Source organism: Podarcis cretensis (genome assembly GCF_951804945.1).
Source record: "Podarcis cretensis genome assembly, chromosome: 13".
Classification (NCBI taxonomy): domain Eukaryota; kingdom Metazoa; phylum Chordata; class Lepidosauria; order Squamata; family Lacertidae; genus Podarcis; species Podarcis cretensis.
The window spans coordinates 39,401,158-39,415,071 of record NC_137182.1 but is presented as its reverse complement, the minus strand read 5'-3'; the positions used below and the strand labels follow the sequence as shown (position 1 = coordinate 39,415,071).

Below are 13,914 nucleotides of genomic sequence, written 5' to 3'. Positions count from 1 at the left end.
GGGCTTATTTGCAAGGCTGCTTTAAAGCAATCCTCACAGGGAAGAAAAACAGCTGGGGATGATTTGTTTTGGAGAGGAAAGTGCCAGTATACATGTGTGTCTGAAAGATTCAGCTCCTCATCCCACCTCCCACCTCAAATTTTCTTTCTCCGCCTCCGCCCAATATCACTTTACATGGCCTGAGTTGGGTCACGATAACATACCGTTTGTTCCCCATCTAGCTGAAAAAAAGATCACTTCAAAGAAATCAAAGCTTGTTTGAAAATTGTTCTTTAATTAATAATATTAATCTGTATTCAAAAGGTGGATTCTTTTGGCAACAAAATTCTCCCCTCTCCCTGCTCCCCAGCTAAGGTTATTGAAGGCCATTCGGAAATGATGGTCGCCTTGGTGTGTGTTTTCTGTTCTCTTAAACATCCCAAGATATACTGAGGATTTGGGAGGGGGCTCTCGTTTGTATTTTCCACCCCAGATTTCCTCACATTGGCACAGAAAGTGGGGTGGAGTTTCATGTGTATGTCTCTGCCCCAAATATTGAAAGAATCTCAGGATTTGTGAGGTTGTTCCTGTGTATCGTTTGTATTATCCTGTCCCACCCCCGCCGACTTCCTGAGGTTCGGAACATTAATATAGAAGGAAACCATCCTGCTTGAGCTTTTGTGGCCGGTGGCTCCTGAAGCCCACAGAATGTCCCTCAGATATCTTGGGAGTGTCCTCATACATTATGGGGGATAGTCTCCAACATTTATATGCCCAACCAGACATTCTGAGGTGTTTGCCGCATCTGGGGAACAGCTGTCTGCCCAATGCAGTTTGGCTGTGCTGCCCCAAATTTGGGTTACATTCTCTCTCCCTCATGTTTTGGATTCACAGAGATTTTGAGTGTGTTTGAACAAAAAGCCAATTGCTTTTGGGAATAAGCAGGGAGGCAATGTCAGAGGACAAGATTCTAGCCCTCAAGCATCTGAGAAAGGCCCAATCCCTTTAAAGATATGGCTGTTCAATTGAGTATGCCACGGTCTGTTGATAAATAGCAGTGGCCTCATTTTTAGAAACCTCTGGAAGCCGTATTGTGTGGGTGTGCATGTGTGGCCCAAACACCCCTGAGGCATACATTCCATGGTTGTTCACAGGCATCCTGTTATTCCCCTTTCGCATGGTGGAAGGCAGTCTGGTCACCCAGAAGTGGGAGGTTACAACTTCCTCAGTTAGACATCAAATTCTGAAGGAGCCACAGCCACCCTCAAACATTCAACTGGCTGCAGCGCATCTCAGCTACATGACAGTTTTCGGAGGACGTGTACCATCCACTAGAAGAGAGAAGGGGGGAAATGCAGGTTATGGAAAGGGATTTGTTTTTAAACAGATCCTGCCTGTGTGTCAAATGCTCCAACTGACCCTGTTTGCAGGGATAGTCCCTGTTTTCTAGTAACTCACTATCCTGTTTTGGTCTTTTGAGGAACCAAGCCTATCCTTTAATTCCCCCCCCCCCCACTTTATCTTACTTAAAAATCCAAGGCAACTAAATCCAAGGCAGTAGTAGACAGGAATCCTATACTGCCTAACCTGGTAGTAAGCCCTGCTAAAGTCCGTAAGACTTGCTTCTGAGTAGATGCATATAGGATTGCACTGATTAACAAACAGGCGGACTACAGTTCCCATAATCTCTGCTTGTTGGCCATGCTGGGGCTGATGGGATTTGGAGTTCAACAACGTCTGGAGGGAAAGCAAGGCTCTTCATCTCCTTTTCCCGACATTTTTTAAGATTGTCATTAGTCTATTTTTTTTAAATCAACATGCATTGCTTTATTTTGATTGCAAGTCACCTTGAATGTCTGATAGAAAGGCAGGCTGCACATGCTGTAAGTAAACTGAGAAAGGAAGGAAGGAAGGAAGGAAGGAAGGAGAGTAAAACCTAGCAGGTCTGAGCATGAAAGAACAGAGCTCAAATTCCTGGCCTGCATACCATGGAGCCTGTAGTTGCCCCCCTTGCAACGTCGAGTGGGGCGCCATGGGTCTCGGTTGCCCCGAAGGCTTCGATGAAGGAGGGGCTGGAGGGGTCTCGAATTGTCACTCATGCTCCGGAAAATTTGGGAAGGGAGGTTCTGGCTGAGAAGACGAAGGGAGTGTATCTGCAGAAGAGAGAGAAGTGGGGAAAGGAGGTCAAGAAGGAAGTTGAGGATCAGGCCTCCTAGGTTTTCGGGAAGGGCTGGGTGTGGGGCAGGTGAATCTAATGGGGAGAGTGAGTTAAGGAGCTTCTCTTGATGCTGGGAAATCCAGAGACCCCACTGCCCCAGGCAGGAGCCTACTTGTACAGAGGTCATGTTGATGGGTCGGTCAATAAGGATCCAAGTGGCTGTTTCGTAGCACGGAGGGGTCGACATGGATCCTTGGTAAGTAATGAAGCCAAAAGTCTCTGGGTAGAGATCTTCCAGACTCAGGTCATGTAGAAGATAAGCATCATCTGTCGTGAGAGAGAGATGCACACACAGGCGAGTATCAGAAGAAGGGCCCTATGGGATTGGATCAAAGGTTCGTCTAGTCCAGAACTTTGTCCCCCAAAGTGGCTCTGGCAGGTCCTTCTGGGAAACGTAAGGTAACACCCCTCCCCTGTTGTTTGTGTGCAGCACACAGGATTGAAGACATCTGCACAGGTGAGATTCCACATAGCCGAGTCACAGAGCTAGAGACCTGCTGTTCCTGAACGCTGGTTAAAACAAACTAGGCTAGTGGCCATTCCATTTTTATGAGACGTGACAAAAAAAAGGTATATTTTTATTTACTCTCTCTACATGCCATTCTCCATTTTTAAAACTCCTGTCATGTCCTCTCCCACAACCGCCACCTCCCTGGTTAGCTTTCCCAGTCCTGACCATCTTTGCCAAGAGACCTCTAACGTAGTCCTCTTCCCACTTACTCTTATACGAGATGCGGGTGATGGTCTCTCTGTTTAGCAGCCTGGTTAGGAATGGGTTGGGGCTTGGTCCAATCTGCAAAGAGAAATGAAACAAAGGCCTTGCATTTTGTCCTCTGATCTCCTGCCCAACCTTGAGCTGGCCAGGGACTCATCTGGCACGCCCTAGATTTTTATTTTATTTTTTGTGGGGTTGGAAGGGAGAGGGAGAGACTCACATCAGCAAAGATTGAAATGACAGCCAAACCATTGGGATTGCGCGACGCCTCTGAGATATTGGGGTAGAGCTCTTGGTTGTAGTGGATCAGCTGCACCTAGAGGTGGGAACGAAAGAGAAAAAGGCATATGCAGACGTAAATAAAGCTTGCTTTTTGCAGATGTAGAATGACCAATATACTTATTACATTTACATCCTGCCTTTCCTCTCATGATCCTAAAGCAGTATACATGGATCTCTCTCCCCCCCCCCTTTTTTTGTCCTCCTCCCTCTTTTATCCTCCCAACCGCCCTGTGAGGTGGGCTAAGCTGAGAGATAATCACCCAGTGGCCCAGTGCGGATTTGAGGGTGTCCTCAATCCTAATGCAACAACTCTGAGCTTTTAAGAACATTACTATTTACTTACAGCCTTCGTGTGCTGTGTGATTTATTGGTATTGGTTTTTTAGGGCTGCAGTCTAACACAGCTGGTGTAGAAACCCTTTAAACGAATGTGAGGTTGATTTGAGGAAAAGTTTTAATGGCACTCGATTTTTCTGCATGTATAGATCGGCCCTTGAGCTAAGAATATCCACAAAATGCACCAGTCTGAGCGGGGCCTGAGCTCACCTCGGCGGAGAAGCTCTCGCCGTCTATCCGATGCTCGGAGCCAAACCCGTCTTCGCTGCCAAAGTGCAGGCGCAGCTCCTGGAGGCGGTGACTGTACAGCAGAGGCCCTCCAGAAACATTAACCAGCTGCAGTGGGTCTGGGCGGAAGGAGACATGGCGTCCCGTGTTGTACATGGTGCCACTGATCTGCGGGGTGAGATGATATAACAGGGAAAGGAGATGGGGGACAGGGGAAAATCCAGTGACACGAGTATTATTTACACCCTTGGTTCACCCCAGCCATAATGAGGGACATTTCCTTCTCGGTGGTGGCACTCAAACCATGGAACACTCTGCCCCAGTTGGCACTTTTCCTTGTTTCTCCAGGTAAAATGCCTACACTGTTACAGCGAGCTTGTAGCATGATTGATGACTGAGCTACTGTTTTCCCTTTGGTTACACTAAGGAGATTTTATTTGCTGTCCTTCTTTAAAATTCATCTTTATAATATTTTATTACTCTGGTTTTAAGCTTCGTTTGGTCACGGCCTTCAGGGCCCTGGGGATGGGACAGAAAAGTGGAGTTAAGATATGTCAATATATGGGGCTGGATTATGGCAAAGCAACTTTCCTATTGAAATCAATGTGAAAAGATTCAGTGGGACTACTTCATGCTGTGCACACACTCCTGTTTACTCTGCATACAATATGTTCCCACCACTGGTTTGGAAAGCAATGTACACACGGCTTTACCCACAATCCATATCTATCCTGTTGTTTCTTATGAAATGCTACATTTTGATATGTTTTCACAAAACTTGCTTTGATCCAAGTTGGAAGGGAGAAGAAGAGAGCTAGCAGTGTTTTAAGATGATAATAAACATGCAGCCGCAATCTGGATCCATTCTGATGCTGATTATTACTGCAAGCCTAGGCACAGTTAAAGGTAAAGGGACCCCTGACTGTTAGGTCCAGTCGCGGAGGACTCTGGGGTTGCAGCGCTCATTTCGCTTCCGGGTCATGTGGCCAGCATGACTAAGCCGCTTCTGGCGAACCAGAGCAGCACACGGAAACGCCATTTACCCTCCTGCCGGAGTGGTACCTATTTATCTACTTGCACTCTGATGTGCTTTCAAACTGCTAGGTGGGCAGGAGCAGGGACTGAGCAACGGGAGCTCACCCCATCATGGGGATTCGAACCACCAGCCTTCTGATCGGCAAGCCCTAGGCTCTGCTGTTACCGGGAAATAAATTCAGTGAACCTTACAAACACCTTTGTGCATGGCATTCCATGCACAAGCACACACCTTTTTCCCGCCCGTGCTTAGTCGAAGTGGAGGGAGGAAAGGATCAAACACCATTTGGCTTGTGTTGACATCCACGGGTGACTGGCGCTTGCCAATGGCGCAGAGGCTCCAAGCCGAATTCACAAGACCCCAGAATGGAGGACCTGGAAGAGGAAAAACAAGGAGCCCTGTGGAATCCTTGCACAAGAGCCAAGGAAATGATTCACTTTCATCTGCTTGCCCATGGGGTGCAGATGGAGGGTTGGAAAGAGATGGTACCTGGGGAGTGTTTCAATGAGACCATGTAGGGAGGATGGGGGGGGGGGAGAGAGTAGGCAGAGCATGCAATGGGGTTTGTGTTCAACAGCTTGCATAGATACAGGGTGCCTCCAGATATCCTTTTTATTGTGCATACATCATGATTGCACTCTTGATGGCTTCAGGGTGGTTAGTTTCAATACTGTTGGTGCCTGCAAAAGTTGCTGGCGGGGGTGAGGGACACATACTGCTTTGTTTCCACCGGTGTTCCAGGGGGTGCCTTTGTTTTATTTTGTTTTGTGCCATTATGTTTCCGTTCCACTGCTATGCAGGGCTGCCCCACCAGACAGCAATTATGCAGCAACACTGGGGGAGCTTCGCAGATGTGTGAGCAGCCCAGTATAACTCTAGCAGTAATGCACAATTTATTGTGTCAAGGGCACGTTGTGAGGAACATCCACATGCGAAAACCCACCCCACCAATCTGGATGGAACAATAGATGTTGAGGACCATTTTCACACAAAAGGCTTGAAAGCCCTCACTTTGCTGCTAGCTGCTAAGGCCTATTGGGTTGCATGGATTTCATGTGAAGGCATATATGCTGTTACTAGTTATTTATTGAATCTATCCCTCACCCTTTCTCCCCAAGGAGTGGCAAACAGAAGAGTCACAATTTAAAACAAAAACAAAGCAAAAAGCATTCTGAAACAGCTTCAACATTCCAAAAACAACTACAGTGGTACCTCGGGTTAAGTACTTAATTCATTCTGGAGGTCCGTTCTTAACCTGAAACTGTTCTTAACCTGAAGCACCACTTTAGCTAATGGGGTCTCCTGCTGCTGCTGCGCCGCCAGAGCACGATTTCTGTTCTCATCCTGAAGCAAACTTCTTAACCTGAAGCACTATTTCTGGGTTAGTGGAGTCTGTAACCTGACGCGTATGTAACCTGAAGCGTATGTAACCCAAGGTACCACTGTACAATTAAAAACACTTTCAGTTACAAAGTATTCTAAAAGCAATTCTGGTAAGAACAGACTTCCAGCCAACGATCACAAGAGTTGCCAGGAACAGCCACGAAATGCCTGAAGAAACAAGCATGTTTCATTTTCTTCCTTCAAGTTAATAATGATGGAGGGCATTACACAACAGGGGAATCACCACTGAAAAGGCCCTGCTATGGATCAGTGGAAGCTGGTGAATGAGGCTCCGCCTGGAGGAACCTTCATCTGCCACCAGCCACTACCCCCGTCTACCTGCCTTCTTATTTACAGCCAATCCAGGGAGTAGCCCTGTCTGTCACCTTCCTCCTCCTTAGGAGAAGGAATTAGTGTTGCCCTTTTCTGTGATTGCTCTGGCTCCCCCTTTTGTCTCTCTACCTCCTGCCCTGTCGCTCCCAGCAGGCAACAAACAGCCAGCCCTGAACATTGCCATCGACAGTAAGCCAACTTGAAGCTCTTTGCTCAAAAAGTGGAGTGTGAAACTTCTACATGAATAAGTTGATGGTAGATGTGTGTGTGTGTGTATGCACACAGATGTGTTAACTAAGCATGTAATGTATTATCACAAGAGCTAAGAGTACAAGCAAGAGAAAAGAGAGGGGCAGGTGAGAGGTGCAATATATTTCAGGATAAAAGGAATCAGGTGGTATGTCTGTTGTTACCCAGGCGTTATGTTACATTACTGCTTAATTTATACACCCCCAAGGCAAAACCATACACACATACACCATAGAATCATAGAATTGTATGGTCGGAAAGGACCCCAATGCAGAAATCTCAACTAAAGCATCCATGACAGATGGCCATCCAGCCTCTGCTTAAAAATCTCCAAGGAAGGAGAGCCCACAACCTCTCGAGGGAGACCGTGCCACTGTCAAACAGCTCTTACTGTCAGAAAGTTCTTCCTGATATTTAGTCAGAATCTGCTTTCTTGTATATTGAAGCCATTGGTTCGGGTCTGAGCCTCCAGAGCAGGAGAAAACAAGCACACTCCATCTTCCATGTGACAGCCCTTGAGATATTTGAAGTTCGCTATCGTACCTCCTCTTTGTCTCCTCTTTCCCATATCCAGCTCCTTCAACCATTCCTCATAAGGCTTGCTTTCCACACCCTCGATCATCTTGGTCCCCCTCCTCTGCACATATTCCAGCTCATCAAGATACATCTACAAGTGTGTAGATATATCTGTCAAGTGCAGCCACTGCCAACTTGATGCCCTCCCAGGTGGTGTTGGACTACAGTTCCCATCAGCCCCAGCTGGTGCACCTGATGGGAATTGTAGCACGCCAACATTTGGAGGGCACCAGCTTGGTGAAGACTGCGTGTGACTGTGTGCACTGGGCATTTGAATATGGGAAATTGTTGTGCACATGAATTTCAGCAAAGCAATGCATCTGGTTTCGTTCTCTCTGTGGCTGTCCCTTCATCTCTCTCTGTGTGCCCAAGCTTGCTTCATTCCTAATTCCTTCTGTGGTTCCTGTATGCTGGTGCTTTTTTTGGTGCATTCTAATGTCTATGTGTATATACTTAATTGTTTTCCTCCTGTCAGCATTTGGGGGGCAGGGTAAGGCAGACACATTCTTTGCCCCTTCCCTTTTCACACTCCTGGGGTCCTGGGGAGTAGGGTGGTGGTGATGATAATATTGTGGTGTCGTCCCCCTCAATCCTATCATGCCACCGGCGTGCCCCCTTGATCCCCCGCTTGCCTGCCTGCCTACCCACCCACCCCCCAACGCTGTGGTCCCATTTCTCTTTGCCTGCTGCTCGCTGCATCACTGGAGCGGGCGAGGGAGATATTAAATATTAATGCAGCCTCTTGCAGTTGCTGAGCCCAGCCCCCCACCCCGGCTCTCGGCACTGCGCACAGGCACGGCGCAGCAGCCGCCACCACCACCTCCAGCGCTGGCACTCCTCCTCTCGCAGCAAGGCGATGGAGGAGACACCGTCCCCTTGGGACACCACGAGTCATCCCCAATCTTCGACGCAGGGGGTCACGAGCGAGGCATATGTCTCTCTCTCTGTGTGTGTGTTCATTCCCCATCTGGCATCCAGGACTTAATTGGCTGTCTGGCATTGGTGCCAACATTCCGCGCCGAGGAAACCCAAATCCTGAGCTCAGAATTAATCATGCAAATTAAGCCCGCTGACAAGGCATCTGCTTCACCGGCCGAGCTTCTCATTCTGAGGGCAAAGCTGGGAGTCAGGTGAACCCCACCCACCACCCCCAACCGGCACAAGAAAACACACATCCACGGCATTTTGGAAGTTTCGAAGGAACCACAATTTGGGGGGGAAAGGGAGAAATGGGAAGATGAAATACTGTACGGGGGGGGGGTTGTGGTGGGAGGGGGAGGAGAAGCGGAGAGGAGAGAGGGAAGTGAGACAGGGAAGCAGGTTCTTCCTAACGGTTCGTCGGAATCTCCTTCCTTGTAACGGATTCGAACGGCGAGGAAAGAGATTCCAACTAAGCGTCAGGAATGTTTGACGGGGAACGGGCTACCGCGGAAGGTGGTGGACTCTCCTTCATCGAAGGTCTTTATGCAGAGGTTGGGTGGCCATCTGTCAGGGTTTTTGGAGTTGTGAATCCTGCGTTTGCAGGGGGCTGGACTAGATGACCCTCAGGGTCCCTTATAACTCTACAGTTCTATGATTCTAGGTGGACAAAGCTCCAAGGGCTCAGATGAACCACCTTCTGAAGTCCCCCCAAAGGTGGGGAAAGATGTCATGGCACAGATGCTCCACCTTCTGAGAAGGGAACTACATCTTTTATGCTTTCTCAGCTTTTATGAGATGCTGCCTGAGCATGGTCAACCTTATTGCCCCCAGTATGATGAGGACTAGACCCATGTCTTACCTTTAAATGAAGGATGTGTGTATTTTTATTTTAAATGGTGACAAAGATAACTGACCTCTACTTGTACCAATCAACACGTGGAAAGCAGGAAGACAGATTTTTTTAATTCTTTAAAAAGATGAGATGTCTTCCCTTATAAGGATGTTTCCAAACTTTGGGCTATAGCTAACCCTGCAGCTCTGAAGGCACAATGGACTTCCAGGCACAACACAGAGCAACTTCTCTCTCCCCCCCATCTCCTCTGGCCCATGAACACCCCCTAAATCAGGGTTGGGAGAATCTCCAGAGCAGATTTGAAGTAGGAAAGCAAATGGAAGGGGAACTAGTGGTTCTGTTGGAGCATCATTGGATACAAGCCTTTCCCTCCAAGTGGCCAAAGGGAATAACTTACACGATAGGAGCAGACAAACATTTTTATCGCCCGCTATCCTGCCTCCAGGATGACTCGTCTACCCTGTCCCCTTATTTTTCTCCCACCTTGTTCCCAAGATAGCCCACCGTTCACCCCTTCATTTCACATATTCCTCTGCTCTTTCTTTCCCAAAAATATGGCCGTGTGGCACCAATCACACTCCTCTATTCACCTCTCCATTTGCCCTTTTCCATTCACCATCTACCCGAATGAAGAAGAAGAAGATGAAGAAGAATAGGAGGAAGAGGAGGAGGAGGAGGAGTTTGGATTTGATATCCCGCTTTATCACTACCCGAAGGAGTCTCAAAGTGGCTAACATTCTCCTTTCCCCTCCTCTTCCACAACAAACACTCTGTGAGGTGAGTGGGGCTGAGAGACTTCAGAGAAGTGTGACTGGCCCAAGGTCACCCAGCAGCTGCATGTGGAGGAGCGGAGACACGAACCCGGTTCCCCAGATTACGAGACTACCGCTCTTAACCACTACACCACACTGACTTCCTAGGAAAACCAGAAGTGCTGCTGCATCAGACCAATGGCCTGGCTAGACCAACACCCTCCTCCCCACAACCAGTTGCCCACAGGTGGGGTAGGAGGACACTGGCCCTCTCCCTCTGCCATCCCTCAAGACCAGAGCTATATTGCCTCTGGGATACTTGAGGTCCTATATAAGCCACCAAGAGTAACAGACATCAATGAGCAGTAGCTCTCCAAGGTTTCATACAGGGCAAATTCCCAGCCACTATCCTATCTTTGATGGATTGGATGAAAAATCATGGACGTTAAGGCTATGAGCCATGGCGGCTTTTGCTCCATCTCTTGAAACCACAGGAGGCTCTTGTGCTTGGATCCTGCTTGCTGGTTTCCCACAGAGAGAACAGGATGCTGCACTCGATGGGTGGACCATTGGCCCAACCCACCAGGCTCTTCTTATGTTCTTACATGGAGAAGCTGGGGGTCAAACCTGGGACCTTGTGCATGCAAAACCGATGTCCTACCACTGCGCTACAGGCCTTCCCTATCTTCTGGCATCGTTTAATGGTTCACTGCATGAAGCAGCCTGGCTAACTCAGTTGGTTAGAGTGTGGTGTTGATAACGCCAAGGTCGCGGGTTTGATCCCCATATGGGACAGTTGCACATTCCTACATTGTAGGGGGTTGGGCTGGATGACCCTCAGGGTCCCTTCCAACTCTACAGTTCCATGATTCTAAGACCTTCCTCTTGTCTGTCTTGATGTTTCTATCACTCAGTTTCATTGGATGAGCACAGGTTCTGGTATTGAGGGAGAAAAGCTGTGTTTTGTCCTTGACACCTGCCTTGACACCATACATAATCTTTACATACTTTGATCATGTCCCCCTCTTAGTCACCTTCTACCTAAGCCAAAAAGACCCACAAACATTTTAATCTTTCATCATAAGGAAGTTGCCCAGCCTTTGATAATTTTGGTTGCCCTTTTCTAGCTGCACAATATCCTTTTGGTGATGCTTGCTAAGCTCACACCCATATTTCTGAAATGCTCTTACACTATTTTAAGAGTAATGGCTTCCACTCCGCCCCCCCCCCACCACCAAAAATAAATAAATCCCAGGAACTGTGTGGAAGGGTGCCGACCTCACAGAGCTATAATTGCGAGCCCCTTTCACAAACTATAGTTCCCAGGGTTCTCTCTGAGTGCTTAAGTGGCGTGGAAGTGCCTTTGCCCATCTAACCCAGTACTGTTTGCTATGACTGCCCAGACAATCTCCACTTGCTTCCTGATTCTATTAAACTAGTCATGCTGGGGAACTGAACCTGGGCTTGTCTGCCTGAAAAGCGTGTGCTCTTCCACTGAGCCACGGCCCCTGCAAGATCCCTCAATCCTGAGTGAGAAGGCTGACTGGGACCTGGCTGGTATACTGATTTCCCTAACATCATGTGGCTGAGAGTTCCACAGGGCACCAGCCAACTGAATGGTTGTGCTGCAGCTGATTATAGGATCTGCTCACAAGAACAGTCAACGCTAGAGGGATTTTCGGTGACCTGATCTAGGAGAGTTGTCTAAGTTGGGCATGTTAAGAAGGCAAGCGAGAAAGGAAGGAACATACCCCCCACCTCACCCCACCAATGGTCATTTTGTACCTGGAACGAAGCTACCGTGAAGTGTCTCCTTGTATGCCCACCAATCCTCGTAGGTCTTTGCAGGAACAAACTGCACTGCAGGGATAAAAGGGGGGGGGGAGGAGGGTTAATTAGTGGGGCAATTGAAGCAGGAGACAAAAGCATGGAAGCTTAATTGCAACACTGACTTATACTGAATCACACCATTGATCCATTTATATTGTCTATATACTGATAGACCGCAGTTCTCCGAGATTTCAGGCAGGGGTCCCTCGCAGCCCTAACTGGAGACGGCGGGGATTGAACCTGAGACCTTCTGCATGCAAAGCAGATGCTCTACCACTGAGCTATATGCTACCTACACCTCTGCTTCTCTCCCCCCCCCCCCATCAATGGATGGCAGGCATGTCAATGGATTGCACAGAAAACACATGAATGAACAAGGGAGTGCTGCTGAGGTTCTTCGGGGAGAGAGAGATACTGGAGCTCAAGGAAAAGTAGCTGCACCCCCTGCCTTGGGAAGCCTCCGCAAGGAGAGTGCTCTGCACATGCTCAGAGACACCTTTGGTCCTCTACTTCTTTTTAAAATTACTTTGTGGAATGTTTTTGATGGAAAGGAATATTATGGGGGTGGGGGTGGGTTTGAGCCCTGTGGTAAAAAATTAAGAAAGCGCAGGGAGAGAAATTACAAATGGAGATACGGAGGGGGAGAGATTGAGGAAAGAGGTGAGAATGGATAGATCAAGAAAGGAAAGGCTACAAAGGAGACCTGATAGGAGGGTGGATCTGATATAGATAAGCTAGTGAACATAAATTAGGAGGGTGATCTGTATGTGGTTATAAATAGCATATATTGAGGGGGGAGGAAATGGAAAGAAGGGGAGAGATAGATGGATAGATAGAAAGATAGACAGACAGACGAATGATAGAGATAAGATAAGATAAGACAAGACAAGACAAGATAGATAGTCCGACTGGTCGCTAGCCCTTATCTTTTTCTTTCAGGGAATTCCCGTTCTCTTTGCATCCACCAACTTAACCCCCCCACCCACCCCCAGATCCCAAGCTAATATTCTCTCTCTCTCTCTCTCTCTCTCTCTCTCTCTCTCTCTCTCTTACCAGCCATACAAGTTGCCGTCAGGACTCCCAACAGGCAAAGCCCCCCCAGGCTGGTGCCCATCGTGGTTTGGGAGTAGCAGGAGGTGGTTGCTGTGGGGCGGGGGGGGGTATCTCAAACCTGGAGGAGGCGCCCCCTCCTCGGCATCCCGCGTGGAGGTGCCCCCCTCCGGGTGCGCAGCCTCTGGAGGTGGCCCCCGCCACCCCCCGCGATCCACGTGCGGTCCGGTGAGTCCTGGGGGTGGGGTGGGGGGCGCGCGTCAGAAGACACCTCTCACCCCCGAAAGCCCTCTGCCCTCCCCATGCCCCTCTCTCTTTCTAATCTTCTCGCCTCCCCCCACCTTCCCTAGCTCTCTTTCCTCCCCCGTCCCTCCATCTTCCTCCCGCCCCTTCTCCAGGGATGCCCCCCCCGCCCCTCCTCTCGCAATGTTGATGAGATGGGGAAGATGGAGACGGCGTGGACGGGGGAGGGAGGGAGGGCTTGGCCACTCGGGGTCGGATCACTCCGTGGGGCTGGACGGGCAGCACGAGAAACCCCGCTCGCTCCCCGACTCCCTTCCAAAAGGGGGTTGTGCGGAGCTGTGGGACTCCCCGCGACGTGGGGTTGTGACGGCGGCGGCTGGGAATAGAGAATCACTGGGGAATAAGGCGAAGGGAGGGGGGAGGGGGAATGGCGGGAGGAGGAGAGCTTGGAAGTCCCTAACTTAACTTCTCCCTCTCTCCTCAACACCCCTTTCCCAGGCTCTCTCTTCTTTCTTTCTTCTCTGGCCCCCACTCCCCTTGCTTGCTGTGGGGTGCGCCCCCCCCCGCTTCTCCTTGTTTCCCCACCTTCTCTTATTCACCTGCCTCCCCCCCCCCGCCACCTACCCTGGGCTTTCTTCCTCCCTCCCGCCTCTCTTGCTCCCCACTCCTTCTGTGTTTCCCCCTCTGGTCCGCCGACCACCTTCCACCTATCCCGTTTTCGTCCCCCTTTTTTTGTATGTGACCCCCTCCCTCTTTTTTGGGGGGGGGCTTCCCTGGTCCTGAACTCTCCCTGCTCCCCTCTGTCCTCCCCTCTCCCTACATCTCTCTCTCTCTCTCCTTTCCCTGCTTCCCCCTTCCCTTCTTCCCTGCCTCTTACAGCCTCGGCTTCCCTCCCCTCCTCCCCCCCTTCTCAAATGCACAGATCTTCTCT

At 49.4% G+C, this 13,914-nt stretch overlaps 1 protein-coding gene across 1 annotated transcript; it reads right to left on the bottom strand.

Annotated features, from left to right (window-relative positions):
• Positions 1-257: 257 nt before the first annotated feature.
• Positions 258-13,141, bottom strand: CA11 (carbonic anhydrase 11). The gene is made up of 9 exons (XM_079951158.1): positions 12,744-13,141; positions 11,646-11,720; positions 5,025-5,167; positions 3,740-3,925; positions 3,133-3,228; positions 2,918-2,990; positions 2,310-2,464; positions 1,967-2,132; positions 258-1,310 (listed from the first exon to the last, which is right to left on the bottom strand). The coding sequence occupies exons 1-9, from the start codon at positions 12,802-12,804 to the stop codon at positions 1,276-1,278; spliced, it is 990 nt and encodes a 329-aa protein (XP_079807284.1). The 5' UTR covers positions 12,805-13,141; the 3' UTR covers positions 258-1,275.
• Between the last annotated feature and the right edge of the window lie 773 nt (positions 13,142-13,914).